At 41.0% G+C, this 23,693-nt stretch overlaps 1 protein-coding gene across 2 annotated transcripts in view; it reads right to left on the bottom strand.

The window, feature by feature from the left end:
* ADGRG6 (adhesion G protein-coupled receptor G6) overlaps positions 1 to 23,693 on the bottom strand; it is a 163,473-nt gene that overhangs the window by 129,675 nt on the left and 10,105 nt on the right. For both annotated transcript variants that reach the window (XM_084827716.1, XM_084827715.1), the window contains exon 2: positions 13,287 to 13,384. In XM_084827716.1, coding sequence (XP_084683842.1) covers positions 13,287 to 13,384 — 98 coding nt within the window. The remainder of the gene's footprint in view (positions 1 to 13,286; positions 13,385 to 23,693) is intronic.

Below are 23,693 nucleotides of genomic sequence, written 5' to 3'. Positions count from 1 at the left end.
GTTGTGAGGATAAAATTACACTAACTTGGGCTCCTTGGAGGAAAAGTGGGATATAAATGTAACAAAGATGTAAATAATAAAATTAATCAGACTGCTAATTTGGTATAGAACATTGGTTAGATACATAGTAGTCAACTAGGACCAGCAGCTTATATGACTGATGATCTGGAGTTGGAAGGAAAAGTCAAGCCGAGTGCTAAGAGAGATAGAAGGCATACACATGCACCAAATACGATTACTGGATGTGTGCTAGGGAGTTTGAGGCACACCTACGAGGCTTAATCACAATGGGGCAACTCCATATATGTGTGACACAGGACTTGGGGCAGCAAGCTGTAAAGAAGAGGGAGAGAGAAAAGGAGGGATAAGGAATCAAAATGCAAGTATTATCTCTCCTAGAACAAGGGATTTAGGCACCAGGAGTAACTTAGATTATTCTTGTTTGGGAACATGGGACCAGCAGATCCCTGCAGATCCATGAAGCATTGTGGAAGTATTGTGGAAGGCTTTCTGTGAAAATGGTCTGAAGGTGGGAGTGCAAAAGAACCAAGTTCAAAACCAAAGTAAGTGCAGAGCAAAAATGAAGATGGAATAGGAACACAAGGAAAAAGGATAAAGAACGGTAGAGCTGAATTGTAAAGGGGAGGAGCAGTCTGCTTCGTCCTTGAAGTTGCAGCCAAGCTGCACTTCAGGTTGACCTGACTGAACAGTGAGTTTTAGAAGGGGATAACTTTTATGGATTTGGCTACCTGAGGGTGGACTTTCTCCTAAATCAAAGGTTGTTGTTGTTCAGTCATTAAATCATGTCTGACTAGGGATGGCGGAGAATTTCTCCACGAATCTTCGGGAGGCCGAGCGCCGAGGCATTTGGCCCCCCGAAAGTGTTGGGGAAATTCTCCGCCAGCCCTCCGCCCCCCCCCCGGGATGGGACTTACGTTCAGCGAATGTCCCTCTCGGCGGCGGGTTTCGGCGGCATTTTGGCGGGGGCGGCGGCCGGTCTCCTGACTGGCTGCCGCTGCCACCATTACAAAATAAAAAAGTAAAAAAAAACACAAAAAAACACACTCCCGTGATAGGCTACGTGACGATTTACGTAGCCTATCATGGCTAGATTTCCAAAGTCAGCCGTGATAGGCTACGTAAATCGTCACATAGCCTATCACGGGTGACTTTGGGGGAAAAAAAAAAGCGCGTACGCAAATGGCGGTGGCCGATGGGCGCCGCCATTTGTGTTCCTTATTTTGGCACGTCTAGTCTATGTAAAGATTTACGTAGACTACGGCGAAAATAAGGGCAACGCAAATAGCGTTCCCTTATTTTCGTCGTAGTCTACGTAAATCTTTACGTAGACTAGACGTGCCAAAATAAGGAACGCAAATGGCGGCGCCCATGGGCTGCTGCCATTTGCGTACGCGTTTTTTTCCCCAAAGTCACCCGTGATAGGCTACGTGATGATTAACGTAGCCTATCATGGCTGACTTTGGAAATCTAGCCGTGATAGGCTACGTTAATCGTTACGTAGCCTATCACGGTTTTTTTTTTTTTAACTTTTTCTTTCGCGGCTGGGCAGACGGGGCGCTCCTCCCCCCCGGCCTGAATTTCAGCTGGGCGAGGTGGGGCACCTCCCCCCCGGCCTGAATTTCAGCCAGGCGAGGCGGGACGCCTCCACCCCCTCGCCTGAACTTCGGGGGGAGAAGCGAAGCGCCTCCCCCCCACCGCAAAAAAAGTTGCGGGACAAGGTAAGTCCCTTTCGTACTTCCGTATGTCCGACTCTTTGTGACCCCATGGACCATAGCACGCCAGGCCTTCCTGTCCTCCACTCTCTCCTGGAGTGTGCTCAAATTCATATTCATTGCATCGGTGATGCTATCTAGCCATCTCATCCTCTGCCGTCCCCTTCTCCTTTTGTCTTCAATCTTTCCCAGCATCAGGGTCTTTTCCAGGAAGTTTTCTCTTCGCATTAGGTGGCCAAAATCAAAGGTAGGGAACCTTTTTTGTGGAGGGCCTCATTCTCTAGGGAGTAATCCATTAGGTGCCCAATGCTGGTCATGCTAGGGATGTCAGAGAATTTCTCCACAAATCTCGTGGAGGCCGAACGCCAGCGCATTCGGCCCCCCAAAATTGGTGGAGAGATGGTCTGCCCCCCCCGCCCCCCCCGGGACGGGACTTACCTTGGTCGAATGTCCCTGGTGGTGGCGGCTCTGGTGGTGGTTTGGCGGCGGCGGCGGCCGGTCTTCCGACCGGCTGCCACCGCCGCCATTTCCAAGTAAACCCCCCCCCCAAAACAGGCAAATGTGATAGGCTACGTAAAGATTTACATAGCCTATCACGGCTACATTTTAAAAAAACACCGTGATAGGCTACGTAAATGTTTATGTAGCCTATCACGGCTGACTTTAAAAAAAAAAAAAAAAAGAGCGTATGCAAATGGCCCATGGGCGCCACCATTTGCATTCCTTATTTTGGCACGTTTAGTCTACGTAAACATTTACGTAGACTACGGCAAAAATAAGGGGAACGCAAATAGTGTTGCCCTTATTTTCGCTGTAGTCTACGTAAATGTTTACACAGACTACACATGCCAAAATAAGGAACGCAAATGGCGGCGCCCATGGGCGCCGCCATTTGCATACGCACTTTTTTTTTTTTAAGTCAGCCGTGATAGGCTACGTAAACATTTACGTAGCCTATCACAGTGTTTTTTTAAAATGTAGCCGTGATAGGATATGTAAATCTTTACGTAGCCTATCACGTTTGCCTGTTTTTTGCCTGTTTTTTGCTGACTGCAGGGATGCAAACGGCGGCGCCTACAGCCCCGCCATTTGTGTCCAGGCAGGAGACGACGTTTCGTGGCTGGAGGGACGGGGCGCCTCCCCCCCGGCCAGAATTTCGGCGGGGAGGGACGGGGCGCCTCCCCCCCGGCCAGAATTTCGGGGGGAGGACGGAGCGCCTCCTCCCCACCGCGAAGCAAGCTTCGGGATCAGGTAAGTGACTTTCGTCCATCCCTACGTGAGGACTGAAGCCAGAGATGGGTGGGGCTAGAGCCAAAATAGGGTGAGGCCACCCCTTTTCTTTGTTTCTGTCACTGATTTTTCTCTGTCCCCTCCTTTCCCACCCAATGGGCTCCTGGGAAAGGGACAAAGAGCACTTGCTAGAGGTCTGATCTGATTGCATACAGAGGGCTTTTGAAAGTAGGTCAAGAGCCTGTCTCTGCCTGGATTCGAAGATGTGGGAATAAGTCAGAAACATTCTATACGATGGGGATGCGTGCAAAATTGAAAAGAAGGTCTAGGCTCCCAAGCTCTGTTGCCATATGTGCCTTGTCCAAAATTGAATAAGGTATCTAGGATGACTTTGGATGTAACAGGAGCTATGTCTGCAGGCCCTGGGTACATGTTCTTAACCTCATTGGTTGTTAATGACTGCCAATGTGTTTACCAATAGTAGCAAGTCTTCAGGTATGGAGTTTTTACTCAGGGCTCTGAATTGGTCAATTCAAGATGTTTCCCAGACAGCTTGAAAATGCCTAATTAGAGAGGCATTTACATGTTCCGGAGCCCTCATACTTTTGCATATCAGTGATGGTCGCTCCTAATTATTTAGTTAGGTTAGAATACTAATTGCAGGTATTAATTGCAACCTCCTCATCCTTGTGATCCTAAGCTGTTGCTTGGCTGCCCTTCCCAGACACCACAGAAATTAGAGTCAAGGGGCAGGTTCATGAGTCACTTTAAGTCATGGTGGTTTATAAGCTACTCACACTATCTTATTTTGAAAATAAGCTACTGTGATCCCTCACACGATCAGAAAATTAAGCTACGCAATGTGGTTTATTCCCCTCCTAGCTCCTCCTCCTTCTACAATCCTTGTAGGGTGGTATCCCAGCTTCCTTTGCAGTGAAAATCATATCCCACTGTCCCTTGTGCCGCCGCCACACTTCCCAAGCCAGATTTCCAAGCCATTCCCTTATCTCTGGCTGCATGCACCAAAAAGGGGGTGGGGGCTCTAAACCCTTGAAAGTTTGCTGGAATGGGACAATTTTTTCACACAGCCTCCCCTCATGGGGAGGCACCTGATGCACAACCAAAACCCTGCATGATTACAAACACATGCAAGTGACGAGGGTGAGAATGCTAAACCCTTGAAAGTTTGCAGGAAAGGGATGAAAATTTATACACAGCCTCCCCTCATGGGGAGGCAACCAATGCACAACTAAAACCGCATGTGACTATGCCTCTCCATGGGAAATGTGGGGATACTACTGCATGTGAAAGTCTTGGGGAGGCACGTGGGCGAAGGAGACTTTGAAAGTTTGCAGAGTGCATCTCTGAAGGAAGCAGGGAGGGTGTAGTTGGGCGGCAGTACAATTAGTTGCTAGGCAGATCTCAGAAACAGAGATCACCTGAGATGAGCAGAGCAGCAGCAGCACTTTTGACCGCTCTTGCCAGGCGACTCTGTAGGTGATGTGCTTAAACCACGCTGGAGTGCCAGACGACATGATAAGTCACAATGGTTTAAATAAACCTCACCGCAGACCGTGACTTACTAGGGTGGCTTATTTAGGCTAAATAAACCACCATTGTTGGGGAAAATGTGTGCAGATTACACACTAAGCCATCATGGTTAATTCAGAAAAATAAACCATTGTGGCTTAACGTGTTGTCTGAACCCAGTCAAGGTGTGCAAGGCATACTTTAAATGGTGGCGAGGCTGAGCTCCTCAGTAACACCAGGAACTCTTCACAAGCGTAGAATATTATGAAAGATCATGTATAAAATGCATTTGAAAACTTCAAACCAGACACAAAAGAATGATATGCAATAACAATTTTTTTCTCCCAGATCTAGAAGAGGCTCTCCCTTACATATAAGAAAGCAAGCACCAAGGATCCTGTCACTTGCCACAAATTCCTCTGTGATAAATTAAGCCATGAGCTCTTTTTCTCCACCTAATAATCACTTGAGGATAAAAGATGACTTCAGCCTGATAGTATGAGCTTGTCATTGCACCATTAATTAGGGGAATAGGAACACTGAACAGCCAGGGCAAGTATTCAAACAAAACCAACTTTGTTCAAGGGGTTTTGCAGCAGCCGGTCTGAACACTCATCCTGAACTGAGTTCATAGACAAGAAAAAACAGGAATACTGAAAAGTTGTGATCATCATTCATCATTCATAATTAAGTTAACTGCATTCATCTTTTTTTATATTTCTTCTGTAGTTTCCAATCCATATCATACAGAGCACTTTCTGTAGTGGGTGTACAGACAGAGGGAAGGATGCCACTGGAAAATGGTGATGGGTCAATGGAAATGTGGTTTCAATTTCCCTCTCCCCATCACAGTACACACTGGTGTGTTTTGTTTTGTTTTTAATGATTATCTGAAAACTATACCTTTATCATTTAAACATCATGTAGGATTAGCCATTATCAATACAAGTAATTTTACACTTAAATGTACACTACAAAAGAATTAATTTGTTATTTTAAAAATTCTCTTTGTAAGACACTCACATAGTTATGGTGACCAATGAACAATGACACTATCTGAAAAGGAAGGATCTAATGTGTGGGAAAAAGTAGCTTAGGCATTGCAGACCAAGAGGTTTGCTGAAAGAAACATGGAATGTCCTTATAACCTCCTCTTCTTTATTACTGCTTTGCCTATTCCGAAGCTGTAGGCTATCATTCAAAGCAGGTTCCAGATTAGGCCTGTGCTTTGCTTGGCTCAGGCTCAAGTTTATTTATTACATTTTATTGTATTTATTACATTTAAGTGTTGCCCCTGCTTCTTTGTGTTTATTTATCATTATGACAAGTCTTTTTTCTCTTGCCAGTCCTGATGACATAAATATGCTTGCTGTCCCATACAGGCTTCCAAAGATTCTGGCTAATGAGCAATACCACTGCTATAACATATAAGCATCTTCCCCTTCGTAGGCCAATTCAGGCATAGATGTGGGGGACTCATCTACTATGATGGAGGGAAGAGAAATCATATTCCAGTGGCACCGTCACTGTTGCTGAATTTGTTACTTCCCTTTGCACATAGCTTGTCAGTAAAACCAAAGGCTTTTCTCTCTATGAGCAGAACATTTTTTATGATATGTCAGCTTTTTCCACAACCATACAGTCAAAAAACTTATTTTGTTTGAATTAACATAGTCTAGGTTGATGATTAGACAGACACTGAATGGAAAGCCTGGAATTCCAGTAAGACCCAGTTTTCTGGACAATATGACAATCTTAGCATTGTCCTTGCTCTCAGATATTCCCCTTCTGACCAACAGAAGACAACATGATATCCTAGACAGATGGAGTAAAATGAGATCATAAAGCTACTACATGCTATGTGTTTACATTTTCAGTATAAAGATGTAGTTCAATAAATGTAAAATATTCAATGTACAATAAAACCTAAAAATGTTGTCATACTCTCTAGAATAAATCATTTTTAAGAACTGTGACTTCACAGTTTGAAGTTCAATGCCTTGAATTAAGTAGAAATTGAACTGGCTGTGAAGAGGAAATCATGAAAAAGAAGTTTATAAAATACCAAGCCTAGGAGTGGGGCATCAGTATTGAACAACCACTAAGATATTACACATACTTTGATTAAAATAATAATGGACATGCATCTTGATTTTGGTTTCTGTCGCGTTTGCATTTTCCCCATCTTAAATTCTGTCCCATTTCTCCAACAGTGTGAAAAAATGTTTTAAGTCTGTATGAAAATTCATATGCATTTTTGTATGCCATTTTCACCACTATACAGGTTTGTGTCCACTTTCTCCCATCAGAGAACTCCATCAAAACATTCAGAGAATTGCAAAAACTAATGCCCTACCCTGCATCTGGCTTGCATGGCCGGGGGTGGGGGCACTGCAGGTGTGGGGGAAGGAGAGACGTAGGTGATGGCCGTTGGTGGTCTTCATATGGTGCCACTGGTGGGAGGAGGGGTCTGAGAAGCATTCTTTAGCTCTCCAGGCCCATCCTTCCCACCCCTTCGAAGCATGGCTCCCCCCACCCCCGGAAGCAGTATGGGTTCTGCTGTTTGCCCTTTGGGGGGCAGAGTAGGAATTTTTGGTGCATAGTACGATTGGCCGGGGCTGTGTGTCTTTTTGCTGACTTCACACTGTAAGCTGGGGTAGGGGTGTCCATTAGGTGAATTTGGTTGAGTTTTGATGGTTAGGTTAATTTGGTCACATTTTATTCCAGGTAGGCTGCTAGGGATGGGCACTGCTCCTGAGAACAGGGATGGTGATCATTCTGAGGTACTGTTTTGGTGACAGGTGATGTCTGAAGCCTTCCATTCAGGGTTTTGCAGGCCCGGCAGGGGGATAAGGGTTACCTGTAAGGCCAACTCCCCTCATCCACCCAGTGTTTTGCAGCCTGGGAGAGGGTGACAAGGGAAGGCCTACCTCCACCAAAAGGGGTAGTCCTAGGGGTGGCGATCTCTTAGACGCCACTCAGCAGGCAGAGAATGTTTTGCCCATTATGTTGCCTAGCTAGTTGATGGCATAGTTTAGTGGCCCATCCTGGTATCTCCCCTTTGCAGATTTTCAATAAATGTGGCTCGAATTGGGTACCATAAATTTGTGTCTCATCTCTTTATTTTTCCCACCTCCTTTCACCCACAAAAGGGTAACTGTGTTTCAGTTTGGGAAGTGTGAATTAGGTAAATTCACATTAAAACTTACTGAACAAATTTCTCCCTCATCTCTGGAGTATGCCACACACACTGCTGAAAGGCTTCAAATGAAAAAATCAAAATAAGAACATAAGGGCCCTGTTGGGTCAGACAGGAAGGTCTATTTACTACAGTGTCCTGTTTCATGTACTGGCCAATCAGATGTTATTGAATGCCATGAAGTCAATAGCACTTTATTGCTGTTGCCCCATATGCCTATATTCAGTGGCATACTGCCTCTGAACATGTAGGATCCATTTAGAAATTATGGCCAATAACCATTAATTGGGAGGGGATAAAACTTAGTGGTAGAACAAATGCTTTGCAAATCCTGGTAGGGCTGGGAAAGACCCCCGTCTGAAATCCTGGAAAGTGGCCACCACTCTGTGCAGTCAGGCCAATGGTCTGACTCAGTATAAGGCAGCTTCCTATAAGGCACCTTCCTATCTATCCCTGTGGGTCATGCCACCATTTTGTTGTTCTCTTTTTATCTTTTTAGATAACACATTTGATTTGTTCACAAGTTTCTGATCAGAAAGACAAGAATTGCTACTTATATCAAGGGCATGTCAACAGTACAACACCAAATCAAACCAGTTTATATGTCATCATCTTCCCTGGCAAGCCCTGGAAACTGTAGTATTGTGAGAGACCTAGAGATCTGTAACAGGAATCTCAGTCATTGCACAAAATTGCAAATTTCCAAGATACAGCCAAGGCATGTCAGTTACGCCATGGAATACACGTTTCCCATGGAATAGCTGCAGCAATGGCTTGTTATCAGTTTTGAACAAGGCCACCAATGTGTTAAAATATGCATTTTAATTAGAAATATATGTGATATTCCTGACTCCAACACAACGTTACTTTGTCTCATTTTCTATTTTTCATCCAAGCCTTTTTCTACCTTGCCTCGAGAGCCAGCTGTTAAAGTAATTATTTCTGTTGCTATGCATTTGTAACAAGTCATGGAAAGTGGGATCCAATTATCAGATGAAATTTCTGAACTTCTCCAGTAATAATAAGACTATCCTTCTGCTTTGGACAGAAATAAACTAATGATCCAGAAATATATAACAAAATTGTCCTCACTCACTTTGCAGAACAAATAGATGTACGCTTCCCTATATTTAACAGAACACACATTTAGCAAGTGCTTCAAAAACCCTAACCAGTCTTCTTGAATGATGCTATCATCTTTTGGTTTATTTACGGAAGTACTGTGACGTTTCATGTTGGGCAGGTGCAATCCTGATAATTCACTTTGAACAAATGCCAATGTAAGGCAGAATACTACCGAATTACAGCTGCACAAGCCAAATCCAGTGCTGCTACAGCTATCTCTTGCAAAGGAAGTAGTTTTCAAAGTGTTCTACACTGCAACCACCACTTGACATAGAAAGAAACTCTTTTTTTCAGCTGTTTATGTAACCTGAGGCCAGGGCTAGGTTGGCCAAAGGTCTATCGGTTTCTGCATAAAGGGGCAGGTGATAGCTCCACCTTTTCTATCCCTGCAGTAGGATAGTGCTCTTACAAAGGACTGCTATGCCACTCTGGGAACAGATGCAAGTGCTGGTGCAAGAAACTAATACGCGTTACAGTACAATTTTCAGAACCAGGAGATTAAAGACTAATTCATTTTAAATACCTACTAAAGTATTGAATAAATGGACATCATCCAAAAAGACAGCATGAAATAAATGTTGTACTGTTGAATTGGTTAAGCACTGCTGCAAGGAATAAACCAATTCTATCACTGCTTTGAAGTGAATGATGTCATTAGTAGAATTTCATGAGGCTTTAGGGCATATAGTGTCATTCCTCTGCTTCCCCATATGTACATGCACATTCTGACACATGATCATGTTAAAATACAGACATGGCTTCCTAAAGAACCTATTCCAGTTGTAGCCTGTTTTCACATCAAGTTGAGTTAGTCAGAAAGTAAAGAAAGGAACTTTTAAGTTTCTCCCCTCACACTCCTGTTTTCTTCTCTAACAGACACATTTGATGACTAAAAATATATGCTAAAGCTCTCAGAATAGTTACTGTATAAAGGTTTCAGTAAGACTTCTCAGTAAATAGTTTTAGGATAGTGAGTACAGTATTACATGATTAACTTCTTGGTTTGCATTATCTTGAATGGTGAATGAAGAACAACAGGGAAAGAAAGCCACAGTAAATGACTGGAATGGCGCTTTCTGGTAAGTAATATATGTTATGAATATGCAACGCTTTGGGAGAGATTTTGTGTTTCTCCTACATATGTGCATATGCAGTTCTGAGTGTGTATACTCTCTCACATATTGCAGTGCTAAGATGAAAAACATCAACAACATTTTTCTCTTGCAATGATCCAAACAGTTGCAATAATCCATGTCAGGAACAAACAAACAGGCAAACATCTTCTTTGTTGGAAGATGGAAACAAGAGGAAAATATCTAAATGAGCTATAAAAACATAGTTTTCTTTCCAAAATGGAGATAGACAGAAAAGTTGGTGAGGAACAAACTCTTCCTTGAAGGAACTGAAAGAGGAAAAACTCTTGAAAACATGTTGGAACATTTTTAAAACAAAACCTGTTTTTCTATCGCTCCTTTGGCTATTTTCTTCTTCTTGCAACAAGCAAGGATTTTTTTAAAGACAAATACATCCTCAGAAACATGCATGAGTCAAGGAAACATTATGCTCATTTATGCATCTACACAATATACACACCCCAGTGAGGCATGAGAGAATGTTCACAATAGTAACAATATTATATAAACATTCCCTTCCTCTCTGTACCATACTAGGAATTGCAGTGACTGCTGCACTGTGCTCTGACCATTCTACCTTCCTAGCCCAAGAATGAAAGATGAGCAATTCCCTAATTATTTACTCACCACTCATTCAAGTGATAAGATCTTTCGCTCTTAACTAAGGTACATAGTTTTAAATACCAGCAAGTACATGCCTGTTGAGATTTGTAGCCTGATAAAGATAAAAGTTGAATACACTTTAGTAGCAGGCAGCACTTGAACTCTGTATTAAAGATATTTGATGGAGGTCTTCTTGTATTTCCCAACATCTGGTGGGCATTTGGCTGGGACGCAGCCAGGAAAGGGCCTTTTCTGTGGCTACATGTAGGCTTTGAAGCTCCCTATCTAGATATGTCTACCCTTCAGATGGCTTTCTGATGCTTTAGGAAGACTTTTCCATATTTGGTCTGCTTAGTGATTCATTTTAGTTCTCCTGGCATATGAACCTTTCATTTTAAGTTATTTTATCTCTAGCTTCATTTCAGCTATTATTGCTTATTATTGATTTGCCTATTACTTTTTTATTTTAACACTGTGTTCTAAGACACCTTGAATATTTTGTTGTTAAGGCAGCATTTTTAATAAACTCTCACGATCACAGTATTTCATCCTTTTTGCAATTGACTTGTATTCAAGGAAGAGCATTTCAATAATACCTAAAGAGTAGCACATTGGCATAACACAAGAATGGCCCTACTGAACCCGCTTAGTGGACTAACTAACCCAGCATCCTATCTGTGGCAAAGGCATGCCATGAATGGTATAAGAAATTAAACAGTAGAGACTACACAGAATAATTCATTTCTTCTCTGTGCTTCAAACAGCAACTCTAATCTTTTAATTTACTTCTTGGATAGGTAGCAGCTTGAGGAACTTGCCAGAATTTTGAATATATCCTTATATATTACTAATATATAAATACTACTAATGAATATGAACTTGAGCACGCTCCGGGAGAGAGCGCAGGACAGGAAGGCCTGGCGTGCTATGGTCCATGGGGTCACGAAGAGTCGGACACGACTGAACGACTGAACAACAACAACAAATACTACTAATATTGATTAGTATTTATATAGTGCATTTCAAGCAAAGTGCTTCACATATTCAATTTTCTTTACAGTAGTCAGAAGGTAAGCTAGTATTATTATCAACACATTTACAGTGCAATCCTAGGAAAGTTTACTTGGAAGTAAATCCAACTGTCTTCAGTGGGGCTTACTCCCTTGTAAGCCTGTTTAGTACTGCAGTGCTCAAAGGAAATTTGTTCTTCTGTTGTGCAGTTTGGACTGCTGCTTACAATCAACATAGTTGATATTAAGTATGAAAAAGTTAATTCCACTGACATTTTAAACAAATTAAACCCTAATTATTTTATTCAAAAAGCAAATATTTTAACACATATAAGAGAAATTTACCAGTAAGTAGCAGGAAAACCACCCACTGATATCAGGGATTGCCAGGTGATCTGAACTTCTGTTCTCCCCACAACACCAAACTTCTCCATGCACAAATTTTCTTTTTAAAGACTCAAGAGTTGAGTTGGGAAGGAATTCTTCTGCAGGTCAGGCTCCAGTGATACTTGTGTGTGGAAGAGATTTCATTTAAGCTTCAGCAGTGTACCTTTGGGCTACGTTCTTGAATTATTCGGAGCTTTTGGTCTACAGGGACTTTCTGCAGTGTGACTGCTCTCTGCTCCTAATATACTACAAATTGCCTAGGATGGTGGGTGGATCCTATATACTATAGGATTTAAATCAACATCACACCCTGTTCCAAAATGGGATATGCACTGAAGTTTATTTTATTGTCTCCACTGGAACTTCTAATGTTTTCTTTTTTAAATATGAATGTGTCCACACTAACCCTCTACTGACACCATTTGTTCATTCATTTATTCTTAAGAATTCAGGAAACAATTCTCCCAAACTATTTGCACACCTCCCTCTTTTAAATTAGATGATACCCATTTTTTCCACAATAGCCTTTTTTTAGAGAGTTGCTTGGAACTTCATTGCAATTTTAGCACAATCCTTTCAGATGTGAAATGCTATAGTGCTACATTTTACCTAGTTAGAGAGTAGTGTATAACCCTTCCTTTTTCCATTACCTGTCTACCTCTCCAGCATTATGTTATCTACAATTCCTCACACCCTCTTAGGGAGGTACTGGAACTGAAATTTGCAAATTCCACTACATTTTAAAGGTAAAAAGAAGTAAAATTTACAACAGATTTGGAATTTCACCTCAGCAAGAAAGCTTTAGAGTGGAAGGGGAAAGTTTTGTCAGTGTCACTTTTTAAAAACTGAACTGCACTGCAGCACTGGTGCTTACACAAATGGCCTTGTGGGGGGAGGCTACCCTCCAGAACAGAGGGTGAACCATTATGAAACATTCAGAACAACAGATTTCATACAGATCTGCACTGCCAATGACTTGTAGTCATATAACGCAACTCGATTGTCAGGATGGCAGGTTCATGGATAAGAATTGGGTAAGTGCAATGCTTTTCTGGTAACTGTTTAAGTAAAAATGTACAAATTATGCTTATTATTGGATTATGAATTCTATAGGAACACCAGTATGTAGCTATATATATGACAAGGTGGGTACTAATACAACAGTATTCAGGTAACATCATACTCAATTCGATTCCTTATCACTGTCAGTACAATAAATTCCAAATTTCATCTGCACGATCTAGGTAAAATCAACACTGTTATCTTCTTCTACAACTCATTTCATCAGGTTTTACTAGAGTTCTCAGCAGACTGTAAGAAAAAAAATCTTTCTTACCTGAATACTGTACACATATAAGATAGAGAACAAATAGGAACAGCAAATTCAGTTTCCATTTCCATTGACAGCACCACACTTGGCTCTCATAAGACATCCTATGGAACAAGACATTAAAAGTTTGAGAGGATTTAAGATATGCTTTCCAACCATGTAGTGTTTTCAGTGCAATCTAATATTAGTATTACAAATGCAGCCATTAACAAATATGATCTTCCTTCAAAGGAACGCTTGAGCAAATGAACAGTTTTAACTTGGTACCAGAAGGACTGCAATGTTGGTGCCTGATGTGTCTCTAAATGGACGGTGTTTCACAATTGGGACACCACCGCAGAGGTTCTCTCCCTTGTTGTCACATGATGTATTAACGTTAATTAGAGAAGAGCATCTCCTGCAGATCTTAAGACATGGGCAGGCTGATAACAGGGTGAGACGCTTCTTCAGGTTACTAGGAGCACAGCCTTTTCTGTACCGGCTCCCACACTGTGGAATGCTTGGCAGGTATATCTGGCAGGCCTCAGGACTATGTTCTTTCAGACATTTGGTGAAACCATGCTTGTTTAAGAAGACATTTGACTGAAAGTTCTGCTGGCTTGTCATTTTAACACCGTTCTCTTTATGGTCTGCTTTATGATATGTTGTTGAAATGTGACGGCTTTTGTTATTATGAGGTTGTGTTTGTAAGCCACCTTGCATTCACTTGGTGAGAATAGCAAGGTGCTATATTTTAAAATAAATAAAATAGATTCAAAGGGTCAATAGGATATATTGCTCCACTGAAAAGAGACAAGTTAGAGAGACAAAAACTGAACTAGCTCTCTGGTAGAAGGAGTCTGAATCTAGGTCTATCAGACTCAGTTTAAACATGCTGACCATTTTTATTCCTAAATTCAGTCACAGCAGAATGTGACTCTGAAACCTAAACCCTGATATCGTTTTGGAATTTTATATTATTATCAATTCATTATATTATTCTTATTAATACATTATTACAGAAACATGGTTTGTCAAACTACTTCCAAAACTTTCCATAACCTTTTTCTGTAAACCACAGTGAAGATCACAATCTTGTGAGCTACTTTTAAATACATGAATTGGGATATATCTATAGCAATGAATACATATGAAATGCATATATAAGAAAATACAACTTATGTAAATTTATGTAAATTATGCAATTATACATAAGCTTCAACAAAAGCAAACTACATATCCACATAAGTATGAATTTGAGGGTGGCATCTATACACCACCCATTTAAACACTGGAAGTGTTGCATTATAGGAGTGAGTGTTTATCCTTCCAATACTGTAATATAAGTCTTTTGGCTGGCAAAAGGGCATGGAGAATCCATTCACACTGACCATTCATTAATTTCCAAGAAGCAGGTAGACAATTTAAAAGAACATGTACATCAGCAAATATTATAGACTGTTCCAGTACAAAATTTATCCATATAATAACCTCCTCCCCAAAAGAAGCAACTACTAGACATTGCCAAAACACATGTTTAAAAGAAGCATGAGCTGCTTTGCACCACCAGCAATTAGCTGAATTAGAAAAACCCTTATGAAAGAGACTTTGTGGTGTCCAATAGACATGAAACAAAAGTTTTTGCTGAATCAGATGCAGCCTAAGATCCACAGGTGACAGGTATAGATCCACTGATCAGGCAGAATGGGAGAATCCAATTTCCTATTCCATTCCTGATTAAAACCCTGTATATTGTATTTATTCAACAATAACAATTATTTACAGACATGGGTCGCGGGTGTAAAAATACATGAATGAGGCATGGAATGTGGGCCTGACCAGCCCCGATAAGTGTTTCCTATAATGATGGAGACTTTGATGCTATAAAAGCATCTGGGCCAATCCTAGATACTAACAAATGCTGTAATTCCAAATATTGCCATTTAGACATAGTTGGAGAGTCATATTTGGCACACGAGATAGAAAATGACAAAAAGTCATCATCAGCACCAACCAGTTGATCCAAAGTAAAAATCAACTTATCTGTCAATGCCTGCCACAAAAACATTTTCTTAGGGCACAATCCTATGGCCACTAGTCAGTGGCTAGACGGCCATAGGATAGGTCGGTTCCCGGGAAGCAGTAAAGAAGATTCCCGAACTGACCAAGGCAGAAGATCCAGTGCAGATGGGAAAGACCAAAATTCTATATGGGTCAGCAATTAAGCCCAGGGCCTATCACCAGGGGGGAGGGAGAACAGGAGGGCCATTTGGCCCAGCCCTCACATTCATGGAATGCCTCAAATTTAGACTTGACATTATCTCCAAATGAGGCTATACATACAGACACAGAGATAAACTGGCAGGATTGAAGGAAGACATCCACAACTTTAAACTTGTGTTTCATTACCGGGCCACTATGTGCACTATGAATTAATATATATTTTTTATAAATCTTGTAATTATCTTGTGAATAGCACAATTATATTGTAGGACATTGCCATCTGTGGTGGAACATTTAAAACAAAATTAGGTCTATAGGTTACTAGTGACACATAGTTATCGTTCAAACCATAATGGGCATAATACTCTGTTTTACTGAAAATTCTAAAGTAACATTATTTTGCTACAATTCTGATGTTTTGCATCTGTCAAAAATACTTCAATCATTATCCTTTTTGTGTTTTATTATTAAGGCTGCATTTTTCCCCAGTGCATATAGAGACAGTATAAGAGAACAAGGGGTGCTCATGTTCTAAATGCACAGGTTTTTAAAGGCTATTTTATGACACAGGGGTCTTTTGTCTGAAATATGTACACAGCTATATGATGGAGCTTCGTGGAGTACAGTTCTTACTGCTAGGATAGAATCTGATTAGTATTTCATGCATAAGCACTATGAAGAAACAGTACAAAGTTTGAACCAATGCAACTGTAGGAACTGAAATGTCAAATTATTGTGATCTTGTTCTCTATCATCTGGTTGTTTTGTGCAAGGTACTTTATCTTCACCCCCAATCATGCTCTCTCTGTATCTTTATTCCAAATGGTTCTCTCTTGTCTGGGGCAGCTTGGGATTTCATGGTCTCTATTACAACCATGAACCTATCTTAATTCATATCTAGCCCAACACATGTGGCAAGACATACACTGGACTTCGTTTTCTGTACTGGCTTAGGTGTGGGAGCTAAAAATAGCTCTGTTGTCATGGTCAGTTAATGATCTCATCAAGTCTGACCTACTGGCTGCTCTTAACCCTTGCAAGGGTGGTAGACCAATTTTAACGGTCCACATCTGGAGGCTGATGGATCCAGATGGTTTCATGAGGGGTCTTGGGGAGTTGGCAGTTCTGCCAACGCCCTGGTCTCTTCTTGGAATGGGGAAATGCCCAAGGCCATAAATACGATCACTCCCAAATACCCTCGGCCTAACTGTAGAGCCATATCAGCATCTTGGTATTCTGAGGAGCTGAAGTCTATGAAACAGCTAGGTCTTCATCTAGAGCACAGGTGGCAATCCTGTGATAAGCATGATGGGGAACCACCTGTGGCAGTGATGGCAGTAAAGAAATCTTACTTGTCTGCCACATTGCTTCTGCAGAATGGCAGCTAACTGAGCTTTTTCCAGTCGTGAAAAGCATCAGAGATAGATGCGGCCAGGGTTCCATCTAGTTATGTTGTTTTGGGTAGGTTTCAGCTTGTGCAGCCTGATGATGTGGACAAGTTACTCAGTGGTTTGAGACCTGCTGCTTGTTCTTCAGATCCATCCCTTCTTGGCTTTTAAAATCTGCCAGGACTGGGCTTGCCATCTGGACTTCAGAGGTGGCTAATGCCTATCTGAGAGAAGTTCCCAGTGCACTTAAAGAGGCAGTGGTTAAACCCTAAAAAAAGAAGCCAAATCGTAAGCCAAAGGATTTGCTTCAAGAAATACTCCAGCTTGGACTTGCTGGTGTGCTTCCTAATGTCACTGTTGCACTGAGGATTTTTCTCAGTCTACCTGCATCGATAGCTTCAGGTGACCAGTTTTTCAATGTGCAGGTCAAGAGTCAAGCAGGTCAAGAATTACTACCGTTCAACTATGGGACAAGATCATTTGAATGGCCTTGTTATGTTTAACATAAACTGTGACATTGCAAGAAAACTTTTTTTTCCAGAATAATTGGTGAATTTGCACAGAAAAAAGCTAGACAAGCATTTGTTAAATAAAGAAGGAACATTTATTACAAATTATTGCATTGTATTTCATGTGTTAAAAGCATTAATTTGTTGAATGTAAACATTTAAAATATACCACAATTTCTGTAGCCTTGTTTTGGCATTTCTTCATTTTTTAATATATGGGGAACATCAAAAAATGGAAGTGGCCTAGGCCTCTCTCACCCTCTGAAAGGCCTGGTTAAGCCCAATGATATAAGGCAAGATCCATAAAACCAAATCCACCTTCTTTAATTAGAAGTTGCATCCTTTTCAGTGGTAACTTGGCAGAGAGGAGCCCCCTCAACATTTATGAACTACTTTAGGAATGTTCAAGTGCTTGTGTACACCTAGCAGGCATACACAATCTCTCAATCTTTACATTTTTGCAGTATATATAGCAATCTGATGCTCTCGTTTTTTCACCAACAAACAAAATGATTGTAACATCAGCCTACAAAATTAAACTTGCAATAACTTCCAGGTCTCTCAGTGCAAGGGATTCACTCCATTTTGGAGTCAAGGTAAAACGGAATTATTCAGTTCTATTAATGCATGCATATCCACTGGGACATTTAAATCTTCTAGCACACAAATCTGGGGTCTTACATATCTTCTTGTGGGACTCCTCAGATTCTTTATTCAACCATGCGCCTATTTTAGGACCTGGTTAGCAGCTTGAAGCTTATTCAGTACATAGTCAATAATATTACTTACCTCTTTCAGTTAAATAATAGCCACAACAGAGCTTAGGATATGGGGCAACTCAATACCCAATCATAGCACACCAACACCATAGGGACACTGTAACTCAGATGACAGGTAATTTGGCTATGTTTATGTGGTCTGCAATTATGCACGTTTGGAAAGAAAAAAGACTGAAGAAATGGTTGGAAAACACAGGAGGGTTACAAGTTAAAGACAACGACGTCTGGACCCTTCGTAAAATTCCATGAATGAGGCAGCATAGAAGCACCCTAAATGCCTAGGTAAGTGTGTATAAGATTGCAGCCCAGTTCTTGTTACTGGTTAAGTTTTCTAATTAATTCTTATTCTCGATTAATAAGTAGCGAATTATGAAACACATTTTTCTTTATTGAAAGTTGTTTGACATTATCAATTTAAAAGTGACTTAGCTTTCTGATATGCAGTAAAATTAAACTTAATAGCGCTGAAGATGATCATACACTACGTGGGGATCTGAAACATAAAAAGCTCTTTGATGAAGCTAGACACTCTAAAATAACCAGATTAGCACACAAAAAAATGATTGTCCTTGCAACTCAATGCAACTGCAACTAAATCCTTGCTAAAATCTCAGAAAATGGAATGCCAGAAGTCCATAATAAATACTTAATAAATGGACGGATATGCTGGGGGGGGGGGGAAGATCCAGAAATTTGACTTTGTTCTCCTAGCCTCAGTTCTCTTGCTGTGTAGATAATACTGAAATACTCTGCAGCATCTCTATGAGCAGAATGTAAGGAAATGTAGTTAACTTTGAGCATTAAGGACAGGGTACACTATGAGCTCAATTCTTTGCATCAGACTATTTTATCTGTCCAAATAAAAACATGTAGTTACTACTAGGGATGTACGGATTGTGTTTCGCAGTGTTTCGCAGATTAGCACCTTTCATTCTGTCATCCACGCATTGGCAGAATCAGATCTTTTTTTGTTTTGGAATTTGCGCAAATTTACTGTTATGCAAATGCACATTTTGCACAATTTTGCACATGAGCAAATGCACAACTTCTCAAATGCACATTTTCACACTTTAGCCTATGGGGGAAATGCATGTTTTCGACCATTTTTAATTTTTTGTGTATTTTTCTATGACAAAATTTGCGCAAAATTCAGGCAAGTCAGAAAATTGGTCCACAAGTCTGCTGAATCGATCTGACAGAGGAAAAGCCAGCCTCAGATTCATGAAAATCCCAACTCATTTGGTTCTGTTGTGGATTTCTCCAACATCCCTAGTTACTACATTGATTATTCGACAGCTACAATTCTGAGCTGGAGAGCAACAACAAATCTTGATAAAATAGTTTAGAGCAGAGACATCACACTGACAATAAAGTTCCGCATAGTTCAAGCAATGGTATTCCCCGTAGTAACCTATGGCTGAGAGAGCTGGACCATAAGGAAGGCTGAGCGAAGGAAGATAGATGCTTTTGAACTGTGGTGCTGGAGGAAAATTCTGAGAGTGCCTTGGACTGCAAGAAGATCAAACCAGTCCATACTCCAGGAAATAAAGCCACACTGCTCACTTGAGGGATATTAAAGGCAAAACTGAACTACTTTGGCCACATCATGAGAAGACAGGATACCCTGGAGAAGATGCTGATGCTAGGGAAAATGGAAGGCAAAAGGAAGAGGGGCCAACCAAGGGCAAGATGGATGGATGATATTCTGGAGGTGACGGACTCAACCTTGGGGGAGCTGGGGCTGGCGACAGCTGACAGGAAGCTCTGTTGTGGGCTGGTCCATGAAGTCACGAAGAGTCGGAAGTGACTGACCGAATAAACAACAAACACAATTCTGAGCTAAGCTGAACTGGAAAAATACTGTCATGTTTCCCAACACTCAGACTTTTCAGTATGCAGGAGAATACTCTGATGAAGACGGTGATCACAATGGTCTTCCAGGGAAATGACATTCAGTCTTGTATTCAGGGCCCCTTGCCTAGAAGACACAGCTTTGCCATCATCCTGAGTCAGAGAAGAAATGCCCAGCAGAACCTCAGTCTCCCCAGTCTCGCAGAAGTATGAGACTATAGAATCAGGTGAGTCCAGCCAGCTCCTCCAGAGTGGGTGGAGCTAACAATGCCACATATTGTAGCTACCCACATAAGGCTTCAGTTGGCTCTAGATGACTGCTGAGACAACATACTCCTATATTTCTAGTAGCACAGAACTCCAGCCAGCAAAGCTCACTTTGACTTATCTGTGATCCTATGGTAGCTGCCCTTTATACAAGAGGGCGTCTGCCTTTACCCAGCTTGCTGTGCCTGATGCACTTACCTACCTGTCTCAACCTCATCTGCCTTGTCCTGTTTGACTTAGACTCAATCCCCTTGCTCAGATCTGACCCTGTCAGATGACATTAGCTTAGGTAACCACAGAACGGGACAAATACAGACTGCATCATCATGAATATCAGAAAGAGATCTAAGGTTCCATATTCAGTCAAGTTCATCTTAAGAGATTTTTGCCCACCTTGAAAAAGAAATGAGAAAGACTATACATTATTCTGATTTGTCTGTATTCTTAGGTGTTTAGAATATATGCCTTATCAAGTTTGGAAGAAAACATATACAGATAATCAAATAAAAGAACTGAACCCTATTTTATAGCTATTGAAGATAAGAGACTGGGTTGTCCTCAGTCAATTCCCTTACGTAATCTAGTACCTAACTTTCAAGTTATATTTGCTTTACACTGTTGTTTAATAGATGTTTAAAACTCAGTTTGCATCTGGAACTATTCCAGATACAGAGGCAAAAAAACACCAAAAGCTAATAAAAGCAGTCCCACTACTTCTTGTCTCTTCTGTCTCTCACTTTCTCTGCCTCTCTGGCACACACACAATTTATTCTCCTCCCTATACTAACTCCCTATGTTGTTATAAGTGGGGGAGAAGGAAGATGGACAGACATATTTGTTAGAATAACAGATGACAACTTGTGCTGTAAAATGGATTGAAAATTTCTCATAATTTGAACAGACTGACTACCACAGGCCAGAGACATTACATCGCTCAAACAGATCTGCCAAACTTTATTTTCTGGAGTGGGAGCCCACAGATCTTTATGACATCCTCCCACACATCAGTACTTGCTCTTTCCTTCTTCTGCTACTGATTCCAGCACATGCCAGGGCTGCTGCCTTTCCACAACCAGCTCCTGCAGCCTCCAATTCCCTAGTGCAAGACTTCCAGTCTTGCTGCTTGTCTGAGACTGCAAAAAGAGTGTGTGCGTGCATGTGCGTGCACAAGCACATACACAGACCTGTCAAGCCACACTACATAATTGGTGATCATGCTGAACCAACCATATACTGACAGCCCTCACATGCATTTTTTAGTCCCAGGTGAGCAGCAAAAGCAGGAGAGCTATTGAGATACTATGGGTTGTATCCAATGGCATCATTTCACTGATGGAAGTGGTTCCATCAGCGGAACCACGAGAAAGCAATTTCCCATCCTCCCCTTTCGCCCCCCTCCTCCATGCCATCAAAATCTGCTCTGGAGGGCTAGGAAACCCTCCGGAGCAGATTTTCAGGCAGCATGGAAGGCTGCAGGTGAGGAGAGAAGGAGATGCCTGGTAGCGCAATGTTGGATTTAAACCTATTGGACTGTAATATATGGCTAGCATTTGGTTTGGTAAGTTACAAGCAGTGATGTGGGGCAGAAAATTTTCCTGTGCTTTATTTTTCCATGGAAAATTTTCAATTTCATAATTTCATTAATAAAAAGGAATGTATGCCAATTGCAAATACATTATTACGCAAGCTTGACAGTTTCAAAGTTGTAATTTATGTTTTCAGGTGATTATCCTTATCAAGAATGGGAGAGAATACATATACGTCACTGAAATACACATATGTCCCTGAGTGAAATGTAACTAATAAATAGTCATGGCAAAACTGAAGGTGCCTCAACAACCTTAGCGGAAGAGAGTTGAACTCTGCTGAAATAGTTGAGTGGTTGTCCACATGTCACGTGCTTTGTTGCTAACATTAGTGTGTCAATAGTTTTCAGTGCCTTTGTTTTTTCCTTAAATGTAAACAATGTAAAGGAAGTACATGCTATTGTCTCTAATGTTTTTTACTAGTATTCCAATAAAAAATCTACATAATATCAACATTTAAATCACAATAAGTTTTTTTTAAAAAAAATTTCCTCATATTTCAAGTCAAGTACATGTGGTATATTGGGACAAAAAAAATACGGGGTACTTATTTTTTTAGCTTTGTTTAATAAATACAAGTAAAATAAACAAGCTAAATTAGATTGCTAGGGCAGAGGTGGGCAACTTGTGCCCTTGCAGATATTTTGGCCTACAGCTCCCATCAGCTCTAGCCAGCACAGCCAATGGTTAAGGATGATGGGAGTTGTAGGCCAAAATATCTGGAGGGCCACAAGTTGCCCACCTCTGCACTAGGGCATCAGCACATTTTCCACTGCAAACATTTTCTGATGCAAATGACCCCATGCAAATGACCCTAATTTGCACTGGAAAATTTGTATTGGAAATGTTTCTATGCAAACAACCCTATGGAAATTGATTTAATTTGCACTGGAAATTTTTCAAATTCAATTTTTTCTGGGAAAGCCACATCACTGGTCACAACATGTGCAGACATGCACATCTGGGGAGAAAAGAGAAAAACAAAAACATGTGGGAGTTCAAACAACAACAAAAAAAGAACACCTTCCGGACCCAATGGCTTATAGCTGAGGCCGTAAGATATCCTTCATAGACCTATCAAATTCTGCTTTGAATCCAGTGAGTACTTCGTTCTCACTCATACAAGAAGGTTTATGATTGGAGTAGATTTCATATATTTTTTGACATTTTCTTCCAAGACATTACAGACATCGAGGCCTGAGATACACGGCCACCAGTCTGGAAGAGTAGAGGTATGATGGGTGCAACAAGTTTAGAGATGAGCCCTTGGGCATCTGGGGTCAGTCATGGTTCTGCCTAGTTTAATGTAAATGGTTACAGAATGCAATATTGGGCTTCTATTATTATGTGCACTGTGTGTTATTTAGAGAAATGCAGACCTACAAGAAGGTGGCTCTTGCTTATATTCCGTATGGTTACCAGTCATACATGCTCTCACAATATCAAAATCAAGAAAAAGCTCCAGAAGATGTTAGATAATAAACTAGATAATAATAAGAAAATAAATCCAATACTTTTCCATCTAAGTTATTGTTCCAATATTGGGGCAAACTTTCTTTCCTGAAAAATATTTAGCTTTACTTCTTTTACTTATCACTACTTTAGTGAAAGTTGCATAATTTTGTGCCGGCCTCTTTAAAAGAGGTGGTATGAGGCCACTCCTGAAAAAGCCTAACCTGGACCCGAAGGACATTAACAATTATAGGCCAGTGGCCAACATCTCCTTCCTGGGCAAGGTGCCTGAGTGGGTGGTTGAAGGACAGCTCCAAGCACTTGAATGAAATGGATTATCTAGATCCATTTCAATTGGGCTTCAGACCTGGTTTTGGAA

Source organism: Heloderma suspectum, chromosome 1 (genome assembly GCF_057233095.1).
Source record: "Heloderma suspectum isolate Gila_16-S chromosome 1, 16-S_ref, whole genome shotgun sequence".
Lineage (NCBI taxonomy): Eukaryota > Metazoa > Chordata > Lepidosauria > Squamata > Helodermatidae > Heloderma > Heloderma suspectum.
This window is presented reverse-complemented; position numbering and strand designations above follow the sequence as displayed.